Source organism: Grus americana, chromosome 29 (genome assembly GCF_028858705.1).
Source record: "Grus americana isolate bGruAme1 chromosome 29, bGruAme1.mat, whole genome shotgun sequence".
Taxonomy (NCBI): Eukaryota; Metazoa; Chordata; class Aves; order Gruiformes; family Gruidae; genus Grus; species Grus americana.
Genome location: NC_072880.1, coordinates 1,899,843 through 1,927,092, shown reverse-complemented (window position 1 = coordinate 1,927,092; position 27,250 = coordinate 1,899,843). Strand labels below are relative to the sequence as shown.

The window sequence follows — 27,250 nt, the reverse complement described above, 5'->3', positions numbered from 1 at the left end:
CACTGGTTTGCACCCACAGCAGTATCTGGGCTGGGGATCAGCTGAGCTCTGGTTATGCATCAGCTAATTACAAGAAGCACCTGCAGCTCTACCAGGAATGAGGGGTGGTGAGTCAGGAGGGAACACATTCCTCCAGCTCAGCACCTGCACTGCCACAGGATGGTGCTCTAGGACAATCTAGCTCATTCTTTTTGCTTTGAAGATGGCTTTATATACCACTTTTCTCAAAACCCAGGACCTTTCCAGTCCCACAGAGACAAGAAGTTCCCACACCTCCCAGAGTGATTAGGAATTTAAACAAATTACATGAGCAGATGAAGAGACTTTCTCTGAAAGCTATTCTCAGCCACCTTTTACCATTTCTCCCAAACCTAACAAAACTAATAGATGCCTTCTAAAGAATAGTAGTCCTGCTCAAAAACCCCTGCTTATTTTTAGTATATGTATCACAACAGGAATAAAGCAAACCCTGCCATTAACTCAGACAGCTTCTAGCATGCTCTAATTTTCTAAAATATTTGAGCAGAACCACCACCCTACCCCACCATATTAAAATTTGGTTTCAGATTTTCATTCAGCTTCTGAAGTAGTGGAAGCTGTAAACAGGTTTCCATATTAGAGAGAAACTAGCAACAGAACTATCCCTAACCCCAGTGCACTAAAGATTTGTCAGGGCTTATTTCTACACTACCTGATGTGCTCAACAAGCTACTAAAACTAGACCACAACACCACCAACAAAAAAACCCCTACATAAAGTATCTGTCCATGAAAAAGAAGCCCCTCAAGAAGAAAATTCAACATCAGCAAATGAAGCCACTCCCTACCTATATACTGACATACAAAAAAACCCCCCAGCTACTGGTCTACCCCATGCCCCCTTTATGTCTGCTTGGAGCCAGATTGCCCTCAGCTGCCCCATGCTTGTTAGCCAATGACCCAGGCACCCACTAAATATAAATGTTCCCCCTTGAACCTTTGCTTTTTCCTCTCTTTTTTCTGATGGAGGAGGTCTTTTGAGGGAGCTATTGGTGTAGGTGCTAGTTGCTAGTAGGGTGCTTTGTTTGAGCTGGTAGAGATGCCTGAAGTTTATGGATGTGAGAGCTTGCTTCAAATGCAGTAGAAAGCTCTTTCCTGCTCAAAAGCTGGGTGAAAAATGTGTTCAAGGTAGTTTTAACCTGTTTTATGTGCTGTTATGGAAGCCTGAGCCTGACTGATGCTATCTGTAGCTGGAGTAGTCTTGGGGCTGCTCTAGCTCTTGTTTTTTCCCTACGGGCTGTTTCTGTAGCTTCTCAAGGAAAGACTTTGCAAGTCTTGGCTTGCAACATCATGTCTGATACCTGGGCTATAGACTGCAGGGAGAAAGTCTGAGAGGCTTCTACCTGCTTTTGAACTCTTCTGTGACACCAAAGCATCTCCCTAATGTTTAAAGAACAACATCTTAACCTTTTGCTTACTCTTCCCTGTCACCAGTCCTCAGGATTTTGGGTGCTCAACAGCTGTGCACCACTGGGCAGCTGCTCAGTGCTGAAGTGTGTCCTTGGCCTGGCCCTTTTTGAGGAGGGAAGGAGCTGCTGTATGTTCTTCAGAACAAAACACAGCTTGGCCAGCTGCAAGAGAGGAGCTGGTGGCTGGCTTCGTTGCTGCTGGAGATCCTGTAAAAATCAGAATTGTGTAAGCTGGTAGTGTCCAGAGGAGGGCACAGTTCAGCTGCGTCAACCAGGTTGTGACTGCGGATGTGTTGGGATAGCTGGGATGCTCTCCGGGCTGTTGGAAATCCTGAGCCTTATTTCTAGGTCAAAATAAGATACGTGTCCACCAGGTGACAGCTGTGAGCATGTCGGGGAGGTGCTCCAGTGTAAATTACTGTCTGCAGGAAGCTGGGCTTTTAAAATAATGAACAGCCTGATAATGCACTGAAATATATGTGGCTGCTGTGCTTTGTAATGTTAGCTAACACAAAGATAGCTCTAAGTAGAATATAAAGAAGAGTTTGAACAGTAGTAATAAACTTCGAATGCCGCATGTGCAACTGTAGTAAATGAAAGGCTTTGAGCAGGTGCTGGCTGATTTTGGTTAGTTGCTGGTGATGATGAGGGCAGATGGGCTGCAGAGCTGCTGCTGGGGTCAGGGAATGCAGCTCTGGGGGACATGCGGGGAACTGCCTTCCTGTGGATGTCTCCTCTGATCCCTTCTGATGCAATGGATGGTTTTAGTCATGCACAGAAAGCTTCTTCCATCACGTGAGGGCTGGGAGAGGAGCCTGTGGGTCTGCTCTCCTATGAATTGTTGGCTGCTGTGTGCTAGAATTGGCTTTGGGTGCTTTACTGCTGACGTTGGAGGCAGGATGTTTTTTACGGTATAGGGGTAAACCCACCAGCTACTGTGCTTCTGAATTGCACCAGAAATAGGAGACTAAAGAGCAAGTCCCTAGCTGTGAAATGGTCCTGGTAGAGATGATGGCTCTGTTCATTAAATCACACTTCTGTCCTCCTCTTTGCAGCCCTTCTCTTGCTCTTCCTGCTAAGTTTTGAACTGTAGGTATGTGGTAAGCCAAAGCTGATCAGGAGAGAACAAGTTCACTCTGTGAAGTCAGCTTCAGTCTGCAAATGCTTGAGGTCCTGCTGACTCTTGTTGAGAACTTGGTGTGTCCTCTGAGAAGCCCCAGAGCTGTCAGGTGGCTCCCCCGCTCCTGTGGGACGGTGGCTGGGGACAAGTTCACTGAGTAAGACTTATATCTGGGATGGGACAAAGGTTTCTAATGTGGTCCTAAGCTCTCCCATCTGAAACAGGAGAGATCTTGCTCTTAATTACTTTCACAATATTTTTATTGGAGTTCTCATTTGAAGTATTCTTTGTGATGCTGCTGGGTTGAAACTACTGGTTATCAGCTACTGGTAAAAGCACTCTCATTTTGAAATATTTTAATTATAAAATCTTTAGTTATAGAGGACCTAATGGATCATTGTCAAGGGCAAATTTTGTGTTAGGTGACTGAGTTGCTCTTTGCTTTCAGCCTACCAAGGGCAGGACTGGGTGGCTGGTGCAGACCTGGCTGAGCTCCTTGGGGCAGGATGGCCTTGCTGCTGGACTGGTGGGCTGTGGTGCTTGCAGCGTAGCTCCGACCTAATGTTCCCTGTCTCCTTAGGCTGGGATAACTTGACTGCATGACATTTTGAATCTAACCACATTGATGCATCTGTCTGTTTCTGTAGACAGTTCTGAAAGCGTGATAGAGGTTTCTGAATGGCAGAGACACTTTAAATGCCTTCCTCGTTTCTCACTCTTTTTGTTTTTATTTAGGAATAATAAAAATGTGGCAGTTGCCACCCAGCTTGTTGAAAGAGCAGGCAGCTGTATTGCACAGATGCATTTAAATACAAATCACGCGTGTTTTCTTTGCAATACTATTGTCCAGAAGTGGTGGAGCTCAGTGGACTTGGGCAAATGGGAAGTGTTTGCAGGCAGGTGATGTAGAGAGCATGAGGAACTGAGGCAACGAGCTCTTAAACTGGGATGTTCCCCAGATGAACATGCAGTATTGAAACTTTTGACTGCCTAGGACCTCTTAAAGCCTGGGTGTAGCACAAAGGTATGGGTGCAAACCCATGAAGGCAGTTGCAGAAAGGCTCCTTTGTTCATGTTGCTGCTGTAACCTCAGTCTGCTGATGTGCCGCATTCACAGGCTGTAGTGTAGCAGCCAGGAGAGGGAATGGGAGAGCGTTCCCCTTGCTGGGTATCACCAAACAGCTTCACCCTCCTTTGAACGCGACCACATTAGAGGCATACCCTTTGGCTACTTGGTGGAGACCACAACTTTATTACTTCTCTCCTAGTAGGCAGATCTGGAGCAGGCGTAAGTCATCCTCGCCTCTGCTGACTCCAGGGAAGTTGTGCCGCTTCAGAGCTGCTGTCTCTAATTTTTTTTTTTTTTTGGCTCCAAGACAGTCTACCTGCTTTATTTTTGGCTTCAAACCTTTTGTTCTTTTAAAAGATGCTTCCCTGTTGTGCAAATCAAACTGAATTTGGAGTCCTGTAGCCTGCCTAACCTTGTCACAACTGACATATTCGGGAGTATCAATTTGAATGCACGTCATGGCTGGTAGAAAAAAAACAAAACAAAACAACTGCAAATCTAACAATTTCTGCTTTGTTCTGATACTAATGCTTTACTCTGAGTGTTTGTGGCGCGGTGGATCCTTGATAGCTTGGGAGTTTTGCTGAGTCCTCAGCCGCTGTGCTGTGAAGGAGCGTGTGTCTGCCTGAGGCTTGCCTTGCTGTGGCTCCCTCGTGCTCCCCAAATCCATTTGCCACATGAAGGAGCACAAGGGATTGCTGGGGTACAGTTTACAAATGCACAAAGAATGATCTGGGGTAAATTTAATGGGGATTTATTGGTGGATGGGGTCATAACACCTCAATTTGTGACCGGCTTAATGGTCCTACCGCATGCAGCAGTGTGGTCTAGGGGTTAGAGCGCTGCCCCGACAATTCCAGTGTTTGCTGGTAGCTTATTGATTCACTGTGTTAGTCATCTTACAGCTGCCTCAGCTTTTCTATAAGTTGTTTTGAGATCCACTGTGGGGAGCTGAGTATTTGTTACCAGCAGAGGTGGAAGCATTGCTTGTCTTTCCATGGCTACTGCACAACTAGGGATTGTCAGCTCTGAGTCAAGTGTGAATAGGGATGGAGGGGGAAAAAAAACCCAAACAACCCAAACCCAAAATAGAAAGCAGGTAGTTTGATGCAGTAGAGGTTTTATTATGTGAGATGTTGGTTATATACCACAGAGAATAAAGTAATGCAGACTACAGAACAAGTACTCTCTGGTTTCCAGCTGGTACATCAGAGGTGGAAATTTAAGTAGTAAGTGCTTCCAGAAGAATTGCTTCACACAGTAGACCCCTTGACTTGAAAGTCAAGTCCTGTTTTCCACTATTTTACATTTACTTGTCTTATTTCTGTTAGTTGCATATAGAACAAAGCACAAAATTAAAACCCAGTTTCTTTATAAAATCTTCTCTGGAACAAAGTGGAAAGCAGAAAAAAAATGTGTATTCTTAGCAAGATTAGCGTGGAAGGACCTAGTTTTCATTGGCTCTGGGCTAGCTGAGGTCACTTTGACGATACAATGTCATCCATGTGAGTGATTACGCTCATGGTAAAGCTCACATATCCTTTACACTGGCAGTCATGGAAAAACTGTCTTCATGCAGTCGAGATCTGAGCCTGCTGTAGATGATAGGAGACTGTAGGTACGAAGCTATGAGACCTCTAAATCTAATGCAGACTATAACATGGGGAGGATTAAATAGGGGCTGGTTTGTAAAGGTGTCAGGTTGTCCACAAGCCCCAGTGATTGCAGCAGAAGAGTTGTGCCTGTGAACTCAGCTATAGGTGTGCATCTTGCTCTTCATCACCTTGTTCTGTGGGCACCTCCGTGGAGCTTATTGCTGCCCGCAGTTGTAGTGGTAGCTATTGGACCACTGGTAGGAATAAGGATGAGAGCTGTGTTGGTACATGTGAGCTGGAGCGCATATCTGAGGGTATCCCGTAATGCCTGGCTGTCCACAGTGTGACACGCAGAGATGTTCCCTGCCCTGCACGTGGGGCTGAGGGAACACCATGGTGCATGGATCAGGAGACCTGGGCCTACAGGAGGAAGAGTGGCCTTCCACAATGTGTGTCTCAACACACCGTGATGAACATGGTGCGGAGCACTTGGGGCTGCTTTGCATGGTCTTCCTCACAGTGCACAGCTTGGCGCCTTTAGAAGCACATGGAGTGCATGACACGCACTTCACCGCACTGGGGTTGTGGCACTGCGTGAAGACCGGTGTGACGTGCTTCACCCCACCTGGAACGTAGCACTGCTGCTTGTATTGGTACCCATAATAAGCCATTGTTGTGGGATGGAGATGAACCTAAAAATAAAAATCAAAGTAGGGAAGAAAGATAAATGAATTCCCTGGAGGTCACTGCTTGTATCTGACAAGTTGCCTTTCTGCTGTTTGAGCTTGCTGCTCTCTCAGCCCTCCTCTCCGGAGCAGGAACTGCACAGCATTGCATTTAACTAATGACCTCTTGCATAGCTTTGGATGTCATGCGAAGCAGGTAGCTATTATCCCTGGAAGAAGGGGAGTTTCAGGCAGAGCGAAGTGACCTGCCTGCTTCAGCTGGTGAGGCAATGGCGTATCTGGGATTAGTGCTGAGGTTCTCATCTTTTTGCGGCAAGGGCTATCATTTATTAGCTTTCCAGACGCTTCAGTTGAAACTGGAATTGCTTTCTGCTGGCGCTAGGTAAAGCAAAAGAAAGTATTGCCCTTCTTCATGCTAATTTAAATTGCAGAACAGAGGATCGTTATCTTTGTAATTGGCAGGGTGATGTGGCAGAGCTCTGTTTTTAAAAGCCTAGTGTTCATTAAGGACAGAGTGACTTCTGAAAGTCTGGCTGAAGCTGACAGTGTCCCATATGAGTAGAAAAAGTCAAATGTAATTCTCTGCATCTCAGGATGCAGCTGTGCAGTTGCTGGCTACTCTGTACTATGCTGTCTCTTGCTCTTTCTCTCATGAGTTTGCTCCAGTAGAAGCTGGGCACCAAAGGGCTGCAAGAATCACAGGAGGTGCCTGCTCACATCTGTACCTCACTGCCTGAGTTGGTGGAGGTGGAGCACTGCTCCTGGCATGTAGATGGCCTGCCTTGAAGGTAGGAGGGTGCAGGGTCTGTCCCAGCTGCTGGGAAGAGGCATTCCCTAGCCGTGGGATGTCAGACCTGTCTCTGCCGTGCTTGGAAGACAGGAGGTGTCCATTCCAAAGATGTGATTGAGCACGGAGAAGTGCTGAGACCTTGGATTTCCTAATTAAAATTTAAAATGTGGCTGCAAATCAGCTTTACTCAGCATTAGCAAGTGGCACTCCGGCGTCCGCGCTTTGCAATTCGGTGGGAGTTGCTTTTGCAGATATACAGGGCTACACTAAGAACAAGCTCTCAAGGGTCAGGTCCCAGCTAATCAACATGATTTGTTTATAAAAATGCCAGCTGACAATTAACTGCAGGCACAGGAGAAATCCCAGGCAGGACTGGATCAGGGTTTTCTTGTTACGTTTTGAAAGTGGGAAGGTAATATTAGCTCTTGCAAAGAAGAATCCCCCCAAAAAGTGTATATAAAAGGGGTCTTGAATATGCAGAAGCCAAGCTTTCCTTCAGTTATTCCAGATAAAAATTAGCCTCTGTGGTATAATAGAAGCAATCTAGATCAGTCTCTGATTAGGATGGTAAAGGTCAGCTGCCAACAGAAATAGTTACTTGAACTACTAAAATAAGTGGCTTCTAATACAGGAAAAACTAGAATTCACTTTTTTCAAAGCAACTTAAAGATACAGGTACCTAAATGATCAGATCAAAGTGGAAACATCACATCCCAAATTGGGTGAGGTTCTGTAAATCTCAAGCTCAACCATAAAAGCCTGTACCTGTCTATGCCTGTAAAAAAAAAAAAAAAAAAATACCCAAGAAAGATCCTTTAAAAGAAATGATCCTCTTAATTCGCAGTGTCAGAGTATTTCTGCAGGATCTAGATTCAAGTTCAAAGTACCAACAAAAGGATATTTTGCTAGTTAGAAATAGAAATAAGCAAATAACTTACCGAGCTCGCAGCGGAGAGTAAGAACTGGATTGAAAGCTTGGAAATGCGTGTTTTTATATGGTGTTTTAGACTGCATGGAAATCCTGAGCCACTGTGTATCAAATCCTAATTAGATACAGGAGTAAATTTGTTCATATGCAACTTTTTCATTGGCTGTAATTATTTTACTCACTTGTGATTATTAGTATATCGTTATCCCCAAATACCACGAAATGCGCCTCACACCCTGCGGGTTCTTTTCATTTTAAAACTTTATGGGAGAGGTATAAAATGCCTTTCATTCCATTGAACCTCATTCCTTATGTAAAGAAATCTATCCCTCTCCTCTAAAAGCTGCTTTTAGCAGACTGACAGTCAGGAAGCAGCAAGGGGGAGTGGGCAATGATCATCCTTACCCCATTTTTCCCTTTTGTTCGCTTAAATGCAGGTAGGCAGCTGGGGGCATTGAGGAATCTGGCTTTGCGAAGGGAGGCTGGGAGAGATCAACCCAAAGCTTGGCACTCAGCTACTCATTGTATGTCAGATCTAGTGCTCTTCAAACTTAATAAGAGTCATTCCCTGATTTTATTAGGCTTTGCATTTGGTTGCTTTTTATGGCTGGAAACAAGGCCAGTGTGCAGCTGACACTGCCTTTTGGTGGGGCGTAAAACTCTCAGGGCTGCGTCCAGGACTCATCCTGTGGCAAACTGAAATCTACTTGGAAACTGGCATAGCTAACTTGCAAGGAATTGTGACTTTGCCAAGGATTTAAAAGCTGGCTGTGGGGGCAGGGCTTTATACAGGCACTCTGATTTGATTAGCAGTTGTGTTGGTGACATCTGGTTGGGTTCCTTGGGTGAGAAACAAGGAATTACCAAGCCGGGCTAGATTATGGCATGCCATCCCAGTGTTAGCAAAAGGGGGAGTACTTTTCTAATGGCGCCATTATCTTACTCCTGGACCATCCCAACAGCTGCTGGTTTGCACCTAGACCTCAGCTGTGCCTGCGCATAAGCTGCCTGTACATGGGCCTTGTGCTTGTCCATCAGAAGGTAAACTGCTCCCTACACGTGATGTAATTAGTAGCCCTTGACGTCTTGAGACGCATCCTTTAAATTGGGTATGTGCTGGTGTTCATTGTAATGAAGTCCAGCTTGAAGAGCTTTGTTCATGTAAAACATTAATGAGCATTTGTAAGGAGTTTTAAGAGGTCCTGTTATGAAGATGGCATTTAATAGCCTCTGTCAGTGCTATTCTTGTTTCATGTATGGATAAACATAGGTCTGCACAAGCACGGTATCTGGAAGGACCGCCTAAATTTATTAGTAGAGCAAAGCTGAGGTGTGGGGTAAGAATGGGTCGTGCCATGAGTCATGACTGTGGTTAAATCAGGTACAATGTTCTTGTCATTTTTGCCTTTTTCTAGCTCAGAGTATCTCTTTACAAAGAAGCCAGCTGATTTTAGTGGTTTAGCTCCCTGATTTTACATAACTACTAAATATAATACAAATTTGTATATTATAAAGAGGAATATAGTTATAACCCTGAATGCTGACTGTTGTTGCAACCCCTTTTTTGGGACAAAATAATGGTTACGGGCGCCAAGGCAAGTGCTTCATCTTGATATCACATATTGAGCAATAGCCAATGCCATAATCTTCAAGGGAAAATACTTTTCCCAGTGGGCATGCAGATAAACTTATCTAACTGGACATTGCATTAACTCAGAGGTAATGCTCAGAGGCAGGAGCCTTTATTAGCAATCCCATCTCTGCATTTACCTTGGTGTAGTACCAGAGTGTAGCAGATCATTGCTCTTCATCTTTTCATTGCATAGCTCATAAAACAGCATGGAGAGCTTCAACCGCTGGGTAATAACCCTTGGCAATGGAAAAACGGGTAGTTCTTCTCTGGTTTTCAACCTTCCTGGTGAATCTATGGCTCATGGCTTAATGCATGAACTATCACATGGGGCAATGAGAAGTATCAGGAGCAGCTGATAAGATTGAGAGGCCCTTGTAGTGGTGCTCTGTGTAGTGGAGGATCTGTCTGGGTGGGAAATTTCCCATTTGCTGGAAGCTGTTACAAAACTTCGTGACGCCAAGTGCAGCGTGTGGCTTTTTCAAAGCACGTTGTCTCTGAAGCTGTTTACATCTCTCAAATTCAAAACACCTCATGGAAGGCTAAGTTATGGGAAAGCGTGTCGTTCTCTGCAGAGTAATGTGGTGGTGCTGGGTGGTTTGAGGCTGGGCCAGTGGTAAGTGATAGGGTTTGGTTAAGTGTATAGGGCAACAGTTTTGGAGCTGTTCTGTGTAGCGGAGAGCAGGCATCAAGGCTGGTTTTGGGATTTTTGCAGCATATCTTAAAGCCCGTCCTGTTTTTTTATTAGCTGGGCATCAAGCTGCATGGCTGGTCGTTCAGTAGTAGCATAGCTCTGGAGTTTTACTCATGGGATATCTAAAGCCTTGTTCATACAAAAGCTTTTTGCCTTTGAGAGAAACAAAGCATGAAATGTAACAGTGAAATGCAGCCTTTTAATGCAAAGGAAAAGTGGAGTGCACAACTGCTGTCTGAAGTAAAGCAAATTAAGATTAAACACAATTGCAGGGTTTCAGTAGGTTTTATTTCTAAAAATTACATGCTACTTGTTCCACACTTGCGTAGTCACAAACAAGTTCAGCTCCACCTGCAACTACTGTCTCTTCACAGCCTTTATGGTATTGCTAACTTTAAGATAAAGTGGGGAAAAAACCCAGCGGCTTCTCCTGCCTGTATGCTTTGTTATGAAATTAAGTGTGCTAAGCCTCTCGAGTCTTATTTAGCTGTAGTATGGTAGTTATAATGCAGTTGAGCTGATCACACGTACCTGGTTTGAGGAGGAGAAACCAAGAAAAATGGGCAAAGCTCTGAGCCTCAAATGGCTTTTATATTTTTTCCTCGTCAGCCTGGTGGATAGGACACCTTTTTGGGTGCAGAGTCCTAATTAGCCAAAGCCAATGTGTAATTTATGTAATTATTTCTAAGGTTCCTGCCTCACCTGCTGTGGTGTGCGCACTAAACCACACATATTTTTTGAGTTTTAAACTTTATAAATCTATTTGTGGTGTTTCACTGGTCTTGAGGATGGATTTGTTTCTTGATATCTGTCCGTTTCTTTTGAACAATATGATCAAAGGGATGTCTCCAGAGCTTCCTGCTCTTGTGGTGAGCTCTAGCTTGGTCCTTTAAGGTTTTTTACATCTTTCCTGCATATCCTTACTATTAAAGAGGGGACTATTCAAGTCTTTTGAAGAATCTTAACATTTCAGTTAAATACAGAATAAATGTGTCCTTTCAGCACTTTGAGTGCTTGAAGGTGTTGATGACTTGTCTGCAGCTTGGGTGTTTTTTTCTGTCTTCTGATGGATACAAAGATGATGATTTTTGTGTTTGGTATCTCCAGTTTTTAAGGCGCTGGATTTTGATTCTTAAGCTTTTTTAAACTGATAGATTGAGCTGGACACGTGCGCTGTTTTGCTGCATTACATCCTTATGGACATGCTCTTTAGGTACTGAGTTTTGGCTATGGTTTACTGGTTGACTCATCACTTTTATTTCCTTGTCTTCTCTGGCAGTGCTTGAGCTGGCAGTTGTAATACTCTCGTTAAAAATAAATACATATGACAACATCAGTTGTGTAGAACGCTAATGAGCTTTTATGATGTGCTTTGAAAATGCTTTCAGAAAGCATTGGCATGCCAACTGTCAGTGTTATTAACCTTTATGTTCAGATAAATGGACCTTGCTGTGACACTAACCCCAAGCAGTCTGTGGCAGAGGAGGAAACAAATCCCAGCAGTGTGCATTCCTCTCACATTGGATTGAAAGTTATTAATACATTTCTAAAGTAAGACTTAACATTTAGTTTTATCTTCAGCTGGCTAACTTGAAAATAGTAATTAGGTGTTTAATTTCAGTGTTTTTGAGGAATTACTTTAGGGATAAATTGCTACCCAGTCTAAGCTGAGATAAAGAAATATGTTGCAATTCACATGGTTATCTTCAATTACGGGAAAGGCAGAGCCAGTTTTCTAAAGGAATCACAAATATCTTATGTCATACTCAAACATTATGACACTATGAAGATAAATCTCAGTATGCAATTAAAGTAATAAAGCACCCCAGTCATTTCCCATTGTTGTGGAAATCTTGATTGAGGTTTCTACTCCACAGTAGAATATAATGCAATGGGGTCTAGTCCTGCCCCTCAAAGTAATTTTGCTGCCAATCTGATGATATGCAAGATTTTTTCCCTGAGATTCCTTGGAAGGGCGGAATTTTGTTCTGCAGTGTTACCGCATCCAGCTCTAACTCCACCAAAGGGAAGTTTTTCCTTGCAAGAACATGCTGCTGCTGGGAGACAGGGAGAAGGCTTTGAGGCGAGGTTTACTATAACGGGACAGCCCAAACAAGTCCTCTCTATTACTTACAGAAGTATAAGAATAACTTTGTTTTTAAGTAAAATGAAGCGTAAATCGGAATGGACAAGTTGCTACCCCCGATGGCCCGGTGGGAGGGTCTGTATGGCTCATGCCATTGCCATCCTTGGCATCTTCTGCTGACTACTGCCGAGTGTCAGAAAGCCTCCTCATGCTGCTGTTTAACGTGGATGATAGCCCCACACTGGCAGTTGCAATTTATCAGCAATTGGGATTCCAAAAGGCATCTTCTACTCATTGTTCTATAGGTGCAACGTGTTATTATTATAATGGCTTTAGGTGCCCTTTTATTGAAGAAGCGACTCACTGGAAAAAATGCCTGACAAGGTCTTGCCTGTGCCACACCCTATTTATTGTCTTTTTGCCATTCCCCTAATTAGGTCATGATTTATCGCTTCGCAGTATGGGACATTTAATTTCATGTAAAATATGGCCATACCCTTTTTTCTTTTTTTATTGTTAAAGCTTGCATGTTTAAAGAAACGCATACTTGGTGTCTAATTGGAAGAGCTGCCCTGACTTATTTGGATATATAACTCTATAAAATTCAGGATTTGTGCAGTGTGCCAGAGCTTTGACCAGACTTTGTATTAGCCTAATTTCATTACAGAACTGTGAACCTGGCTACCCCCAGGCGAAGAACACAGGGTTATCCCTCGCTTTTGCAACTCTTCCTGGGCTGAGTCAAGACCATTTTCTTCCAAGCAAATGGCGCTTTACCACCTGCCCAGGAACAAGCCCATTCATGGAGGACATCAAGCGTGAACCTTATAAACATTTTGTCTTTCTCCCACATGCAGAGTATCCCCTCTATATAAAGTTTTGAAATAGCAGAGACTGGAAGGCAGGTAAAGTACAGGTTATGGGGTAGAAGGACAAACTAATAATTACAAAGAGTGATTTATTTAAAACAATTGACATTCATTAACAAAGTTAAGTCGTGAAAGAAATGTGTTTAGTAATTGATTAGGATGTTATGCACGTAGGTGATTCATGCTTTGGGCAGTCTAAGGGCAAGTATAAAAGTGCTCAGCATCAGATCTTGTATGACCATTTCTCTTGTCTTATTTCTCTTGTGAAGTAGGTAAGTTTCATCAGAATTCCTCTTTCTAACAAAGCCTTCGTTTGTAGTTTTAAGTCAGGGTGAATTGTGCAAATATTCTGATATCAGTCTGAAGTTTTCTTTATATAAATTAATAAATTTGTGATTTGTGACTGTTCAGCTATTGGCTTTGGCAAATGCAGATCTGGATGATGAACTCCAATTGACTTTTCATGAAAACTCATTTCCAGATGTTATGGTGTTCAATACAAGATTTACAGCTGTCTTCTAGGAACTGAGCTATGAAAATTCTGCCTTTCCCTCTAGCCTGTTGGTAGTCTTTTATTATGTTTGATTGTGAAACTTATAAAAACTTGTGCCTTATTTTTTATATTATTTCCTTGTGCTTCAGATTAACCATCCCTGAAAAATGGTGCATTCCTTAAGCCCGTGCACTGATGGCAGTGCTTCCCCGTGTGGGGTGGCCGCACCACAGCCCATTGCTGACACCGTCAACGAGCCCTGTGTTCGGCAGTGTCCTGACTCCAGGGTGGTGATCTACCCTCCGCCGGTGGTTGTGACCTTCCCTGGACCAATCCTCAGCACCTTCCCGCAGCAGAGCGTCGTGGGATCTGCAGGAGCCCCTGAAGTTGGAACTGGCTTTAGTGCTGCCCATGCTCCTGGGGGTTCACATGTTTATGGTGGTGCCAGATGGGGACGGGGATACCCGATTGGAAGCTGTAGACCATGCTAAACCTAGTGAGAGTTGCTACCGAAAGAAGATGTCCAGGAGATGACAAGCAGGATGTTGATATGTGGCTGAGCTCCAGGGCACAGCATTTAGGAAAGGTTGAGCATTTGAGGCTGCCATTAAATACATCTGCAGATGCTCAGATCTTCTGAAAAATCCATTTACATCCTTCTTAGATTACCCTTTCTGATTTTCTAATGCCTTCCTATCTTTCTAAGTGCTCTATCTATAGACTGTATCGCTAATTCCTCGGGGGCTTGTAGGTATCATTGTGGCAATGCAAAGGGATCTGGTATGGCATCTATTTTACATCCCTTTGTAGGCTCTTTCTGTGGCTTCTGATGCATAAAAAAGGGTCGTGGAGTCAACTAGCCTTGCTCTGTTTGTGCTGTTTGCGTCTTGCTATGATCAGGGTTGAGTAGCAACACAGAGCTGCAATAGCGAAGCAACATCGGTTATTACATGAATCATCTTGCATCAAACCACAGGTTGCGGGCAATTTGTAATCTGTACTATATAATCCTGCCTCTGTATGATCTGCTTCTTTCTCATTAAACGTGGCATTGCAACATGTTATTGGCCTCTACGCGTGTGTGCGTGTGTTCCCCTCTGCTCCTCCTAATTCAGGTGCTTTTGTCCTGCTGCACCAAACTGATCTTATCGGTTTGCTTCAGGACAATGATATTCTTCAGAGATTTGGCAGCGAGTTATGTGTGCACCTCCTTTCCACAGCAACCTCTGTGCTGTACCTGTCCCTTCATGAAATTGCTGCCCGTATCTTTGCTTTCGTCGTCCTTGGTCTTGCTCAGCTCTGTGGAGCTTTTTTGCTCAATTTTGGCTTTTCTGACACTTGTGTTACCTGGTGTCCTCAGGCTCAACCTCCCCATCAGTGACACAATGCATCAGGGCAGAGGTGCGTGCAGAGTCAGGATTACTAAGAAGAATCTGAAGCCAAGTGTTGCGTAAGAGCAGCTATTTATGCATGTAAAAATGAAATTTCTGGATTTACCGCTCTGGTCACTGTTTTACAACATTGTAACCTACGCATGTGAAAATGAATGGTGATGTTCACGCATGGAATGTTGAATTTCTTCAGGAATATATAGACAATAAACATTTTACAAGCTTTCCACGCTGGTGTATGTGTTTGAAATGTTATGTAGCGTATTAATGCTTTGTTACAGAAACAGTATAACTCAATATTGCAAGCTGAGGTGAGAATGCTGGATTATTTCATAGCAGTCACTCTTTGGAGAATTATTATCCTTATGTGTAAGGAAAACAAAGTTGACCAGGCATTGTAATAGCGTGTAATTGGCTGTTTGTGAGCCTTAGACGAGGTGATTAAACCAGATTCTCACCAACCACATAAATCCTTCCCTACAAAAGAGAAATCCCCCAAACCTCAAAAGCCAGATGAAGGAATCTTTATTGCTATGCTAATGGCGCATTTGAAAATGAACTGAAGTTTATTTCTGAGGCCTCTCGAGTTGCACTTTCCCTGTAATAAGTTGAGACTTGCTGTTACCACAAAACACCAAGTGTCAGTAAAATTAGGAAATTTTGCCAGTGGATTTCTACGGAACTATTTACAATACATTTTTTATTCACCTTGGTATAAAAGCAACTCATGTGAAATGCTCTGAGGCTTTCAGAGGACTAAAGATATCAAGTGTCTTACTAACGAACTACCAATGTCTTTTTAAGCTAGTAGAAGCATTTGTTAATGTCTCTTAGGTTCATTATTGCCTTATGGGATAAGAATATTCCTCTAAATATGGTGAATTTTGAAATGCTTCTTGTTTTCTTTTGTTGCTTCCAGCAAGGCCATTTTTCCCTCCTCTTAAAAGATTGTGTTCTAATATTGGACTCTAAGAAATATTTTGAAAAATGTTCTAGTCCAGTTTATGCAATAGTCAGGGGTCCAATTTCTCATCTGGGAGAAGTTTACTCTTTAAAAATGGTTCTCACTCTTGCAGTGAATCTTTGTGCTGGAGGCGTGCCCTGCAGCGTGCCTCATGTGTGGGTTCTTTACAAGGTGCATTTAAATTGGTAATTTCCCACATGCATGCAGTAAATACATCCTGCTTCAGACTGGCATTCAGAAGTTTAAATAAAATTACAGGAGTTGGTTTTCTGTTAGCTAAATTAGCCATCTGTCATCTATTATGATAATATCTCATAGGCAGGCACAAAGTTCCTCTAATCATCCAACTTTTCTTAAGCCTTAGGGCATAAAACCCTATGAAATAGGGAAAATGCACTTCACACACCACTGAACAGGTGTATGAGAAACCCAGAGCTCCCTGAGATGTTAAGATGGATCCATGGGAAATGGCCATCAGTGCTATTGACTGATGTTTGGAGGGTCAGGGAATGGTCTGGATCCCAATTCTGCAATGATCTGGAACTTCCTGAATCATCTTGATGTTCTCAAATGAATGATCCAGTCTCTGCTTGGTAACTAAAGGCTGAGAGCCCTGTGGTAGGGGGACCTGGGGTGAGAAATTGTTTTCCCTCCCTGTGTGGTGGTTGGACTCCAGTGTTTGCATAAGGCTGACCTACAGCGGGGCAGGAGATCCCAGCTGTGCCCTGGATCCCTGGAGCAGGGGGAGAGCAAGGGAGGGCAGCAGCGAGGTGCATCGGGGCACCCCCAGTCGTGCGTGCAGAGCTGGAGTTGCAACTAGAGCAGCAGCATCTTCAAAGCAAAGAGGGAAGTGAGGTGGTGCCCAGGCAGGTCCGAGGCAGTGCGATGGAGGGAGGTGACGGGTCTGGGAAGGATGGGGTTGTCCATGTTCCCCAGGCGTCGGGTGGTGATTGCATCCGCTGTCGGAAGTGATAGTGCCTCTGGTAACGAACTGAGTGGGATGTGGTGAAGGGAAGAATCATCATAAATACTGCTGCATTGGCCAATGTGAACAAGGACCTGATGTTAAGGTGGGGTAAAAGGACCCCCGGCAGGCTGAGAGTCTCACCCATATCTTTGGCTTTCCGTGTTTTATTCTGTGTCTCTTCCTGTGCATCTCTGGTAAGCCCTTCTACACTGTACGTGCAAGTGGGAAAAGCCTTGTGTGCCAGAAGGCATCCAAGGGAGATAAGCTGAATTTATTGTGGTGGGACACTCTACAATTTCTTAATGTTTTCCCTGGGGAATCCAGCCTTTTATGCTGCTGTGACAGCAGCTAGCAGAAGGATTACAAAAGATGTCTTAATAGCTTTGCCTGTTTCAAAGGGTTGTACTGATTTACTGCTGACATGCCCTGCTAGGAGGCTAGGGTGGAGGTTGCCGTCCTTACCCTCCTTCTGGGGCGTCCTGATCTGGCTTTGTCTTGCCCAAACTAGGACACAAAGAGGTGAGCTCCAAGCAATGAGGCAGCAGACTGGACCCATCTCTTGGCTGTGGTTGCTCCTTCCCAGACAAGGAAATGCATCTGTGGGGCTCATCTTCTGCTATGGTCCAGTTCAAGGTCAAATGGTTTAAGTGAAAGCAATGACATGGATGTAAAGAAATGGACTTTGGACTGGAGGAATAGCATTTACAGCTCGGGCACTATTCTGTTAACTATTGCTGGTTTTCTGCCTATGAAAGTGCTTCTCCAATCTGCTCCACAAGTTGTTTTCTTGATTCTTTCCTCCACTTTGCTGTGTCAGCTGAGGAATGCAGAAATGCCACCATAAAAAGAGAAGGGGTAGCCATGGAGGGTATCTCCTCTTGACAATCAGCCCAGACGTGCCCCCTCACAGTCACTTCCGCGGCAAGATTTTTGACTCCTGGTGATGTCTTTGATGTATAACTGGGCTTGCATGGGCTTTTATCTAGGCTATGCTTGTTAAACCACCTTGTTCCGTGCCAGATTATAATCTTTAATGTTATAAATCTAAATCAAGACTACTCAATCTCCTACGGTGACATGGTAGAGGCTGAGAGGAACTCCCTGAATAACCTGGCTGTTCAGTTTGCAAAGGAGATGATCTCTCCAGCAGATGGTCATGACTTGGTTGCCTTTGGTCTTTTCTCTTAGGTGTCATTAACCTTGAGTGTCTTTGCTATCTTTCCTTGGCAGACCATGAGGCTTCCACTCAATCTCTTGCTTTTGAAAGTTATTTTTCAAGCACAAAACCCAACTTGCTCCAGGAGAGTGTGTGTGTGTGTGTGTCTGGTAATAGAGACAGGTGATGCTCTTTCCTGGAGAAGTATTGGTGTATACCCAGGGCCACATGTTAGTTAAAATAAGGTAGAACTTAGTCTGGGAAATGAGTTGGGGCTGGAGCATTTCAGATGGACATGTGGTGATACTCTCTAACATCTGCAGTCTAGACCTCCCCCTTATTGTATGGTTGGTTAGAGTGGCAGTGCTGCTGGTCCCTTTACAGTGGTGTATGAGCACAAACAAAAGGAGAAGACTGGACATCTGATACCATTAAGCAGAGTTATTTTAATGAAAATGAGAAACAATGAGTAACAGAAGGAATAAGTCTGTAGTTTTACAAAAGGGTCTTCAGCAAGCAGAGTGTGTCCGATGCCAGATGATGCTTTCTCCTTGTGGAAATGGTGGAGTTTGACAGTCCAGACATGCTTCTTGCTTGTAGATTTGCTTGTAAGTCATGTTCACTGCCAGGTGAGGCACAGCATGGATATAGAACAGGAACTCCTCTACTAGATGTCATCTTTGGTGAAGTTTATAGCTGAGCAAAGTGGACTTGTTCATGGTGGTTGCAGAAACTCTTATTACTATGGCAATACAAAGTGGCTGTGAATTAACTTAAAAGGCACTTTACTCACACCTGAAAGTCTTGCTTTACTCCATCAACACGCTGTAAAGATGCCTCAGTACTTGCTGTAATTCAAGTTGCCCTTTAGAGTAATAGTTGAAGAAACAGGAGGTATTAGAGAGGGTTACGTATGGGGTAGTCTTACACAGCCTTGCTCCCACATGTCCCACTGAACTCAGCCAGAGGCATGGGTGCTTGGCGTTTCTCAGCATCATAACACTAGCCATGAATCCGTGTCCTTCATTTCATTTCTTGGTTGCTATTTTTGCTGCTTTGGCATGGATAGCAGTTTCAATAGCTGTATCTGTTGCCAAAACGAGAAGAGAAGGGGTAGCCATACCCAAATCCATACGAGTCCCCAAACCCATAACAGCCCCCGTAACCAATCAAGCCTCTGTTCCCATACAGGCTCCCAAAGCTTCTGTAGCCGTATGGGCTTCCATATCGGTACTGGTCTCGGAAGTAGCCATATGGGCTCCCAAATCGGTAGCCATTCAGGCCCCCAAAACCATAGAGATCTTCATAGCCAAATGGTGAATAGGACCCATCGTCACAGAAGTCCCTGTAGAAGGTCATCGTTCGTTGATGCAGGTAAACCTGAAACACACATCCAGAAGCGAGGTGAGTTTATGCACCGCTGACAGCAGGAGGAGAAGCTCAAAGCCCGGACCGAGTGGAGGAAATGCAACTCGCTCCCTCCTGCAGGTCTTTTTCATCCATCTTGTTTATTTTTCTAATTTCCTGAATCCCAAAAAACTTTTCTATTTTTTTTAAATAGCTGACTATACATAGAAAATATGTTTTTTTACTGAGAACTGAAGTTTCCCACCCTAGAAGTTAGAGAAATTTGAATAAATTAAAGAAAAATATGCCAGTTCAGGTACTGATGCTTATTCACATGAGACCAGCAGCCTATCACATGTATCCCCTTATCTCCTGTAGTGCTGCGTACCACTCAACACAGGATAAACTCAAAGAATGCAATGAAATGGAGGAATTTCATTCCAGGATGTCTACTTAAAGTAGTAAATGTTTCATAAAGTTTTTATCTAGGGATTTGAATTCCCAACATCTAATGAAAATAATCTGGAACTAGAAATTACTTACGACTTCAAAATTGCAGCACTAAACTTCAAATTTTCAGTGCTTTAAAGCCTACTATTAAATAAGCACAGGAAGAGCAAAAAAGTTTCAGTGGAAGAAATTCTTCATGTTGCAGAGAATTTTATGTTTGCGATTAGCTCCAAAGTGACAAAAAAATTGCTTACAGAATGTATGTACATATACATAGATACATGCTACGTGTCATATAAATGTACACACTAGTGCCTTTTTTATATATATATGTCCATGTCCACACACACAAATATTTATATAAACATATAAACATGCAAATATACGTATATCAGAAGGAGTAGGGTCAGTATTGACCTACCTGGTTCACCGAGGGAAGTAGCTCGAGAGAAGTGAATAAAATTTTGGCGTTGTAGGTCCATATATATACCCTCTTAAACTTTGGTGTTAGTTATACAACAAATCTTGTTGCATGCATTATTCCTTCAATTGATGTAATTGGAGTCAGTGATTTTCATATTTTCAAAGTCTGATGTTATGACACACGTGTAATACCTTCAGAATTTCTTTCATCTTAAAATAAGAAGAAATGGGCTCAGCACATTTCTAGTAAAATTGCATGGAATTCTTTGTAGTTGGATGGATAGGAATAATTTTGGGAGATGTTTAGACCATTACCGGTTGCGCAATCTGCTTGTAGGTACTCAATTCACTTGGCTTTTGCATCTGTGGTGCAACGCGTAGGGGAGAAAAGGTGTAGGCTTGTCTTTGGTGTGCCGAAGTAGGCGCTTCTATTCAGCATCATCATGACCTGTATGTACTGCCTGGTAATATTGATGGGGATCTCTTGCCAGCAGCTTTGCTTGATTTTTCTTTTCTTTTTTTTTTTTTTTTTTTGGTCTCAGGTTCTACAACAGTGATTTTTGAAGAAATTTTTCAGCCGCCCTATGAATGTTCCCAAATATTTCTTCCTATTTTAGAAGAGGTTTTCTGATAGTTTTTGATTTTCATGAAACATATAATGCATTACCTTATTAGGACTTAGAAACAAGAGACCTTGATGTGTCTTGCAAGTGATCGTATTATTAAATCTGGGGGTGTCTTTCGGTGACAAACTATTAATATTTAAATACTGCAACACTTTGCAAATTGAAAACATTAATGAGTGTTTATGAAGTGCTTTGGTATTCAAAACTCTGAGGAAGCCTCAACATCCTGCTTGCTCATTATTACCCTTATTTTATATTCAAATTAATGCCAGAAATTAGGTGAAGGTCATGCAAGGAGTTCTGCAGTGAACTCCAGCATTCCTCGTTATTGCACCACATTTGATACATGTGGTTGATTCCTTGTGAAGCAAATATTAGCATGGTTCCTTGGAAAATAGCACTTAGTACAGCTCACAAAAATCCTTATCATTTATTATTTTGCAGACCAAGTTTGTACTTGTATTCTCCACTTTGTTCTGCTGAACTCGTGGTCAAGCCCTCTAGTGAACTAAACTGCAAACAATGCCGTAGTTGTATTTCTGTTGAAAACATTCTTTCTGCTCATGCAGCAGCATGACTTTTATCCACCATGAACACTTTGGAGGAATGCAATTAAGATTTATTTGTAGTTCGTGCTGGTCCTGTTTCCTGAGCTTGCTACGTAGTTTAATATAAAATACCTAAATATATGTTTACTTTTCCTTTAAATAGGAAGTCTGTGCTATGGTGCATCAGAGTTTCTGGTGAACAACAGATATTTTCAAACATGTTGGAAGGTTTTCCTTTTTTACTGAAAATTTCTATCCCTCCAATGACTTTGGGAACTTATAAATGCTTTTATATTGTATGAAAATAAACTTAAGTTTTGACAGTGAAGACAATAAAATGGTATCAGGAATGCAGTTGGCCCAGAAAATTTTAAGATGAAAGAAACCTGTAATATATGTGACATATGGGAGGCTGGGAACACACTAATAGTCCCAAACAATGAAGAGAATTATATTAATTGAAGATATGACGTGTACAGGCAAATTTGTTTTCCAACCAATAAGGCTACAAACCTTTTGAATACACAAGGCGTCTTAGATAAGCCAGGCGGGCAAAGAAACAGTATAAAAAGGGCTCAGAGCTCTGTGCTCCTCATCAGCTCTTTTGCCTTCCTCCTCCTGGTGAACTAGGTAAGCCTCTTCTCCATTTAGCCTCTTCATAAGGATTAGAAATTTTGGTTTAATAATTTATGTTAGGATTGTGGCTTCCCTGAAATTGAAGATTTCTCTGTACCTTGTACCTGTGCTTCCTGCATTGCAGGAACCGATGGGCTCAAGTTTTAAAGCTGGGGCTGCAACTTTCCTGGTCCTCTTGGTACCTGGGGTATCTGGCTCCCTGATAAGGATTCCTGGTTATTAGGTGGTGGATTCTTGAAAAATCTTCTGTTTTATTTTAAGGGAGGTCTTCAGGTCGGTTTGGCAAGACAGCAGATGTTCTCACACGTGCTAACGCTCTGTGGTTTCTGGTGTGTGCTGTCAGCATTTCCAGATGCCAGTCCAAAATTGGTGTAAATTACTGAAGTGGGACTTGGAGCAGTGGACCCAAAAGATGAAGTGTGTTATCGTGGAAAACATCAGGCACTTTGAGCTTTCTTGAAGGATTTGGGAATGTAGAGCTCTATGAAAAGCTGATAAACCTAAAAGAAATTTAGGATTGTTAACTCCTAACAATATTCTCTGAGAAAAAATCCTGAAACAGCAGCAAGGAAGTTTTGATCTGTTACAGGTATATTCCATAGTCAGTGCTTTCACCAACTTCAGTAAGTGAGAAAATAAATAAAATGGTTTAAAAACAGTGGGTAAATGAGATAATAACAGGCTGTAATAAGGAGCTGAAGAACTTGGTCATAATTTTGCTTCTGTCCTTGGTCTCACGGGGCCAGTGAAGAAGTCTTTGGGCTCTGAGACTGTTACTAACACTGGAAGTATTTATTACTTTTGCTTTCCTCCCTCCTGCTGCGTTTCAGGTTTGCCTCCATCACAGAAAGATGACTTTCCTCCAAGGCCAGTGCGAGGATGACTGCTATTCTCCCTGCAATTACGGGAGTCTGTACAGCTACCGTGGCTACGACTGCGGGAGCCCCAGTGGCTACCGGGGCTATGGCAGCCTCTACGGCTACCGGGGCCTCTACGGCTTTGGGGACCGGTACGGCTATGGGGGTCTGTACGGTTACCGGGGCATTTATGGCTCTGGGGACTGCTACGGCTATGGGGGTCTGTATGGCGGCTATAGGGGCTTCTATGGCTCTGGGGACTGCTATGGCTACCCAGGCTTTTACTCTGGCCGCTATGGCTACCCCTTCGGTTCACGATACGGCCAGAGGTTCGGCTACGGGAGCTGCTACCCCTGCTAAACCCAGCGGGAACGTCCCTGAAATGAAGATCAACGCAGACCTGGCAAGCACGGATTGACGGCGAATCTCGGCAGCAGCGGTCCCGGATGTGCAGAGCCCTGGTGACAGCAGCCACCCTCCACGAAGTCTTTGAGCACTCTGCGCTGCTGTTGAAGTGCTTGCGATGGTTTATCGTTATTCTGCTCTGTGTCTGTTTGCTCTCTTGGCACCCAAACTCTCCTCTTGAGAGCTGAGCTTGCTTCTCCTTGATACTGCAGTTCTTCGTAAACTGACTTTTATGTTTGTAAGCGACCATGTACAAAACATAAACTGAATGAATGGTGTAGGCAGGGTGTAATGTGTCTTTGGGAATGTAGTCTTTCAGTTCTGTATGCCTTTAAGAGTATATCTGTCTTTCGCTCATATTAAAAATTGTGCTTCATGAGTACTGTATCTCTGGTTTTATTATTCACTTGCATTTCTTAAATATCTTGAAATCAATAGCATCACACAGATTGGGTGGCAAAGTTATTAACTTTGTGTACTCAGATATTTGCTTGTAGAGACTTGCCCTCCTCAAGCTGAGAAACATGGACTTTTCTAGCTATGAGAAACTTCAGCTGTATCTCAGGTTATGCATGTTTCTACAACTCCAGGCTTTCGCTCGGTATATTCCAAAAAAAGGGTTCATTTAAAATATTTCAGCGCTGCTGTTGGGCTAATGTGATGTGATTAGGACATGACCCATCACTGGCTGTGGTCTGATATTGAAGAGGTCACAGGTAACTGCAAACGTGCGGACTCATCAGATTTTTAATTTTGAAATAAGTTTGTGGTTTGTATATTATCATAGAATCATTAAACAGCTCAGGTTAGAAGGGAGCTGGCAAGATCAGGGTTCAAAGATTTGGGGTTCCCTGATGGAGAAGTGGGACGAATTTGCCCTTTGCACTGTAAATAATTTGGTAGGAGAAATGTATATCCACTGGCCAGCACCTCTGAGGCACGGCAGCAGGGCGATGTCTCTCACTTCAGGGAAGGGTACTTAGAGCCCATGTTTTGGAAGGAAGCAGAGTCACGACTGATTTTTACTGATTTTTTTTTTTTTTTTAAATTTTCTCCCACTGAATGTTATGGGCAGAGGCTGTAGAACTTCTTGGCTGTACAACCGAGAGGCTGAAGCTGCATGAGGAGGAAGATGATGGTACTTTCTCACTGCTTCCCTGGCCAGGGCCAGCTGGCAGTCAAGAGCTGCCAAAACGCCCTGGGGAGATTGAGTACTGTTTCACTTGTGGTTTTTTGTTTTCTTTTTAAGGACTATTTGCCTCTCTTTTTCTCAACTTTTCTTTGTCTTCTAGATTTTAGTGCCCGGATTTAGTGAATTATTGTAACTGCACCTGTAGAAATGGATTGTCTTCTACGCAGTGTCTGTGTGGAAGATCAAGGCAGTGGTTTTGGTTTTCAAGGCCAGCAGCGCTGTCTCCCATAACATCCTCATAGGCAAGCTTAGGAAGTGTGGGTTGGATGAGTGGCCGGTGAGGTTGGTAGAGAACTGGCGGAATGGCAGAGCCCAGAGGGTTGTGATCAGCGGTGCAGAGTCTCGTTGGAGGCCTGTAATGAGTGGTGTGCCCCAGGGATCAGTGCTGGGTCCGGTCTTGTTCAACATATTCCTCAATGACCTGGACAGGAGACAGAGCACACCCTCAGCAAGTTTGCTGATGATACCAAACTGGGAGGAGTGGCTGACACAGCAGGAGGCTGCGCTGCCATTCAGCGAGACCTGGACAGGCTGGAGAGCTGGGTGGAGAGGAACCCAATGAAATTCAACACGGGCAAGTGTAGGGTCCTGCACCCAGGGAGGAATAACCCCATGCAAGAGGTTAGGGGTTGACCTGCTGGGAAGCAGCGCTGCAGAGAAGGACTTGGGAGTCCTGGTGGACAACAAGCTCTCCATGACCAGCAGTGTGCCTGTGTGGCCAAGAAGGCCAATGGTGTCCTGGGGTGCACTGAGAAGAGCATGGCCAGCAGGTCGAGGGAGGTTCTCCTGCCCCTCTGCTCTGGCCTGGTGAGGCCACATCTGGAGTTGTGTGCCCAGTGCTGGGCTCCCCAGTTCCAGACGGACAGGGAAGTACTGGCGAGAGTCCAGCGGAGGGCTGCGAGGATGATGAGGGGATTTGAAAATCTCTCATATGAGGAAAGGCTGCGAGAGCTGGGGCTGGTTAATCTGGAGAAGAGAAGACTGAGAGGGGATCCGATCAACACTTATCAATATCTAAAGGGTGGGTGTCAAGAGGATGGGGCCAGGCTCTTCTCAGTGGTGCCCAGTGACAGGGCAAGGGGCAACGGGCACAAACTGGAACACGGGAAGTTCCATCTGAACATGAAGAAAAACTTCTTCACTTTGAGGGCGACAGAGCACTGGGACAGGCTGCCCAGAGAGGTTGTGGAGTCTCCTTCTCTGGAGAGATTCAAAACCTGGAGATATTAAAATCCTGTGCAACCTGCTTTAGCAAGGGGGTTGGACTTGATGATCTCCAGAGGTCCCTTCCAACCCCTACCAATCTGTGATCAAGACAGAAAAAGCCACCACTTCCTTCTTGACACTTTTCCCATTGCTTTTTAATATAGGTTTTTATTTTTTCTTATGTTCCACTGACTGGTAATGAAATTTGTTAAATTAGAATGTGATGAGAAATTGTGACTCTGGAACAAAAAAATTTGAATTTGGTTTCCAAAAATAGGACAATATTCTGCTCCCTTGAACATTTTTATATACTCCTTATAGAGGCCTGAGACTAATTCTTTTCCATTTAAAAACATTATTATAAAGATTATACAGCCCTATTATCATGACATACGTTAACCTTAAATCTGGTAATGGTTTCAATTAAGCAAAGGAAAGGGAGAAATTATGGCGTTTCTCAAATTTCTGAGGGGTAGAAGGGAAGAAGAGAGTTTATATACTGGGACCAGCTGCTCTGAACGTGGAGGGGCATGAAGCCAGCACTAGGGACAGAAAGTCCCTTCAGGATGCTGCCACTCTCAGTATATTCATGTAAACTAGGGACAGATGAAAGAAGACGACTGGAACTCCAGGGGTTTTTTTTATGCAGAAAAATTTTAATGCAGTAAGAAAAGGAGTTGGCACAGATACAGAAAGATTATAGTTTGGGGATACTGGAAAGAGCTACAGAAGATGAGTCATTGCACTATGCTATACAGAACATTCCTTTTTGTTGAAGCTGTGTTGTTCATCCTTGAGGTACTTGTAAATCCAGATCAAAGGAGAGACAGCCGTAATACTTCTCCATTACACCGTACTGCAGCAGCTTACTGGAAGCAGTTATTGAAAATGCAGATGACACAAAACCTAATTTTGCAGAAGTCCTTTAACACCGCTGCAGCAAATGTAAGAAGCTTCGAACGAACTGCAGCTCGTTGTTCCCGTTGCTGAAGGGGTGTATAGGGGTTTAAGTGCAGGAGAATATCGAGAGAGAGCTCATAGTTGGGAAAGATGTGAAGAAGCAGACAGAAAGAAAAACAAAAATACAGACACCAAGAAGTTTTAGAGAGTGGCCAAGCTCCCCATTCTCAGTAACTTCAGTTGCTGTCACAGGGGCTCAGCACTTCTGCAAACGTTGCTGCTGAGATTAGCCGTTCCTCTTTGCTTGCCGGGTCAGGGTTGATTCTCGTTGCAGGGATATTGCCACTGGGTTTAGCAGCAAGGGTAGCAGCACCCGTAGCTATAACTGCGGCAGCAGGGGTAGTAGTAGTATCGGGTTGTGCACCTGGACCCGTAGCTGCAGCAGTCTCCGCAGCTGTACCTGCGCCGGTAGCTGCAGAGAGTCCGGTAATGGCAGGGGTTGCAGTAGTTGTAGCTCCGGGAGCAGCAGACGGTCCTGTAGCAGGGTGAGCAGCACACGCTGTAGCACGGGTAACTGTAACAGCAAGACATCTTGGTGTGGTGGAGGGAGGCAGGCAAACCTGAAACAAAGCAATGGGTAAAGGATAGGCTCAGCTTGCAGGGAGCAGCAGCAGAGGTGGCTTAGTGGCATGAGTTGGAAAGAAATACTGAACAAATAGTCTTTGGATGTGATTTTGGCTTCCATTTTATCCAGCCCATTTCTGTGCTCCCTCCT

The 27,250-nt window shown here is 43.8% G+C and overlaps 4 protein-coding genes across 4 annotated transcripts; 2 read left to right on the top strand and 2 right to left on the bottom strand.

Moving 5' to 3' along the window:
- Positions 1 to 5,446: 5,446 nt before the first annotated feature.
- LOC129197499 (cornifin alpha-like) lies at positions 5,447 to 5,902 on the bottom strand. Its single transcript, XM_054805987.1, has one exon. It carries the CDS (start codon positions 5,900 to 5,902, stop codon positions 5,447 to 5,449), a length of 456 nt encoding a protein of 151 aa, XP_054661962.1.
- Positions 5,903 to 13,574: 7,672 nt separating this feature from the next.
- Positions 13,575 to 13,898, top strand: LOC129197751 (claw keratin-like). The gene has a single exon (XM_054806454.1). It carries the CDS (start codon positions 13,575 to 13,577, stop codon positions 13,896 to 13,898), a length of 324 nt encoding a protein of 107 aa, XP_054662429.1.
- A 5,061-nt stretch (positions 13,899 to 18,959) lies between these two features.
- LOC129197759 (scale keratin-like) lies at positions 18,960 to 19,244 on the bottom strand. The gene has a single exon (XM_054806467.1). The coding sequence runs from the start codon at positions 19,242 to 19,244 to the stop codon at positions 18,960 to 18,962; it is 285 nt and encodes a 94-aa protein (XP_054662442.1).
- Positions 19,245 to 22,749: 3,505 nt separating this feature from the next.
- LOC129197747 (scale keratin-like) lies at positions 22,750 to 23,178 on the top strand. The gene has a single exon (XM_054806448.1). The coding sequence runs from the start codon at positions 22,767 to 22,769 to the stop codon at positions 23,130 to 23,132; it is 366 nt and encodes a 121-aa protein (XP_054662423.1). The 5' UTR covers positions 22,750 to 22,766; the 3' UTR covers positions 23,133 to 23,178.
- The last annotated feature ends 4,072 nt before the right edge of the window (positions 23,179 to 27,250 follow it).

What these genes read in the sequence shown, in the direction of transcription:
- LOC129197759 (XM_054806467.1), bottom strand. Translation starts at nt 19,244, where the DNA reads ATGACCTTCTACAGGGACTTCTGTGACGATGGGTCCTATTCACCATTT.
- LOC129197747 (XM_054806448.1), top strand. Translation starts at nt 22,767, where the DNA reads ATGACTTTCCTCCAAGGCCAGTGCGAGGATGACTGCTATTCTCCCTGC.
- LOC129197499 (XM_054805987.1), bottom strand. Translation starts at nt 5,902, where the DNA reads ATGGCTTATTATGGGTACCAATACAAGCAGCAGTGCTACGTTCCAGGT.
- LOC129197751 (XM_054806454.1), top strand. Translation starts at nt 13,575, where the DNA reads ATGGTGCATTCCTTAAGCCCGTGCACTGATGGCAGTGCTTCCCCGTGT.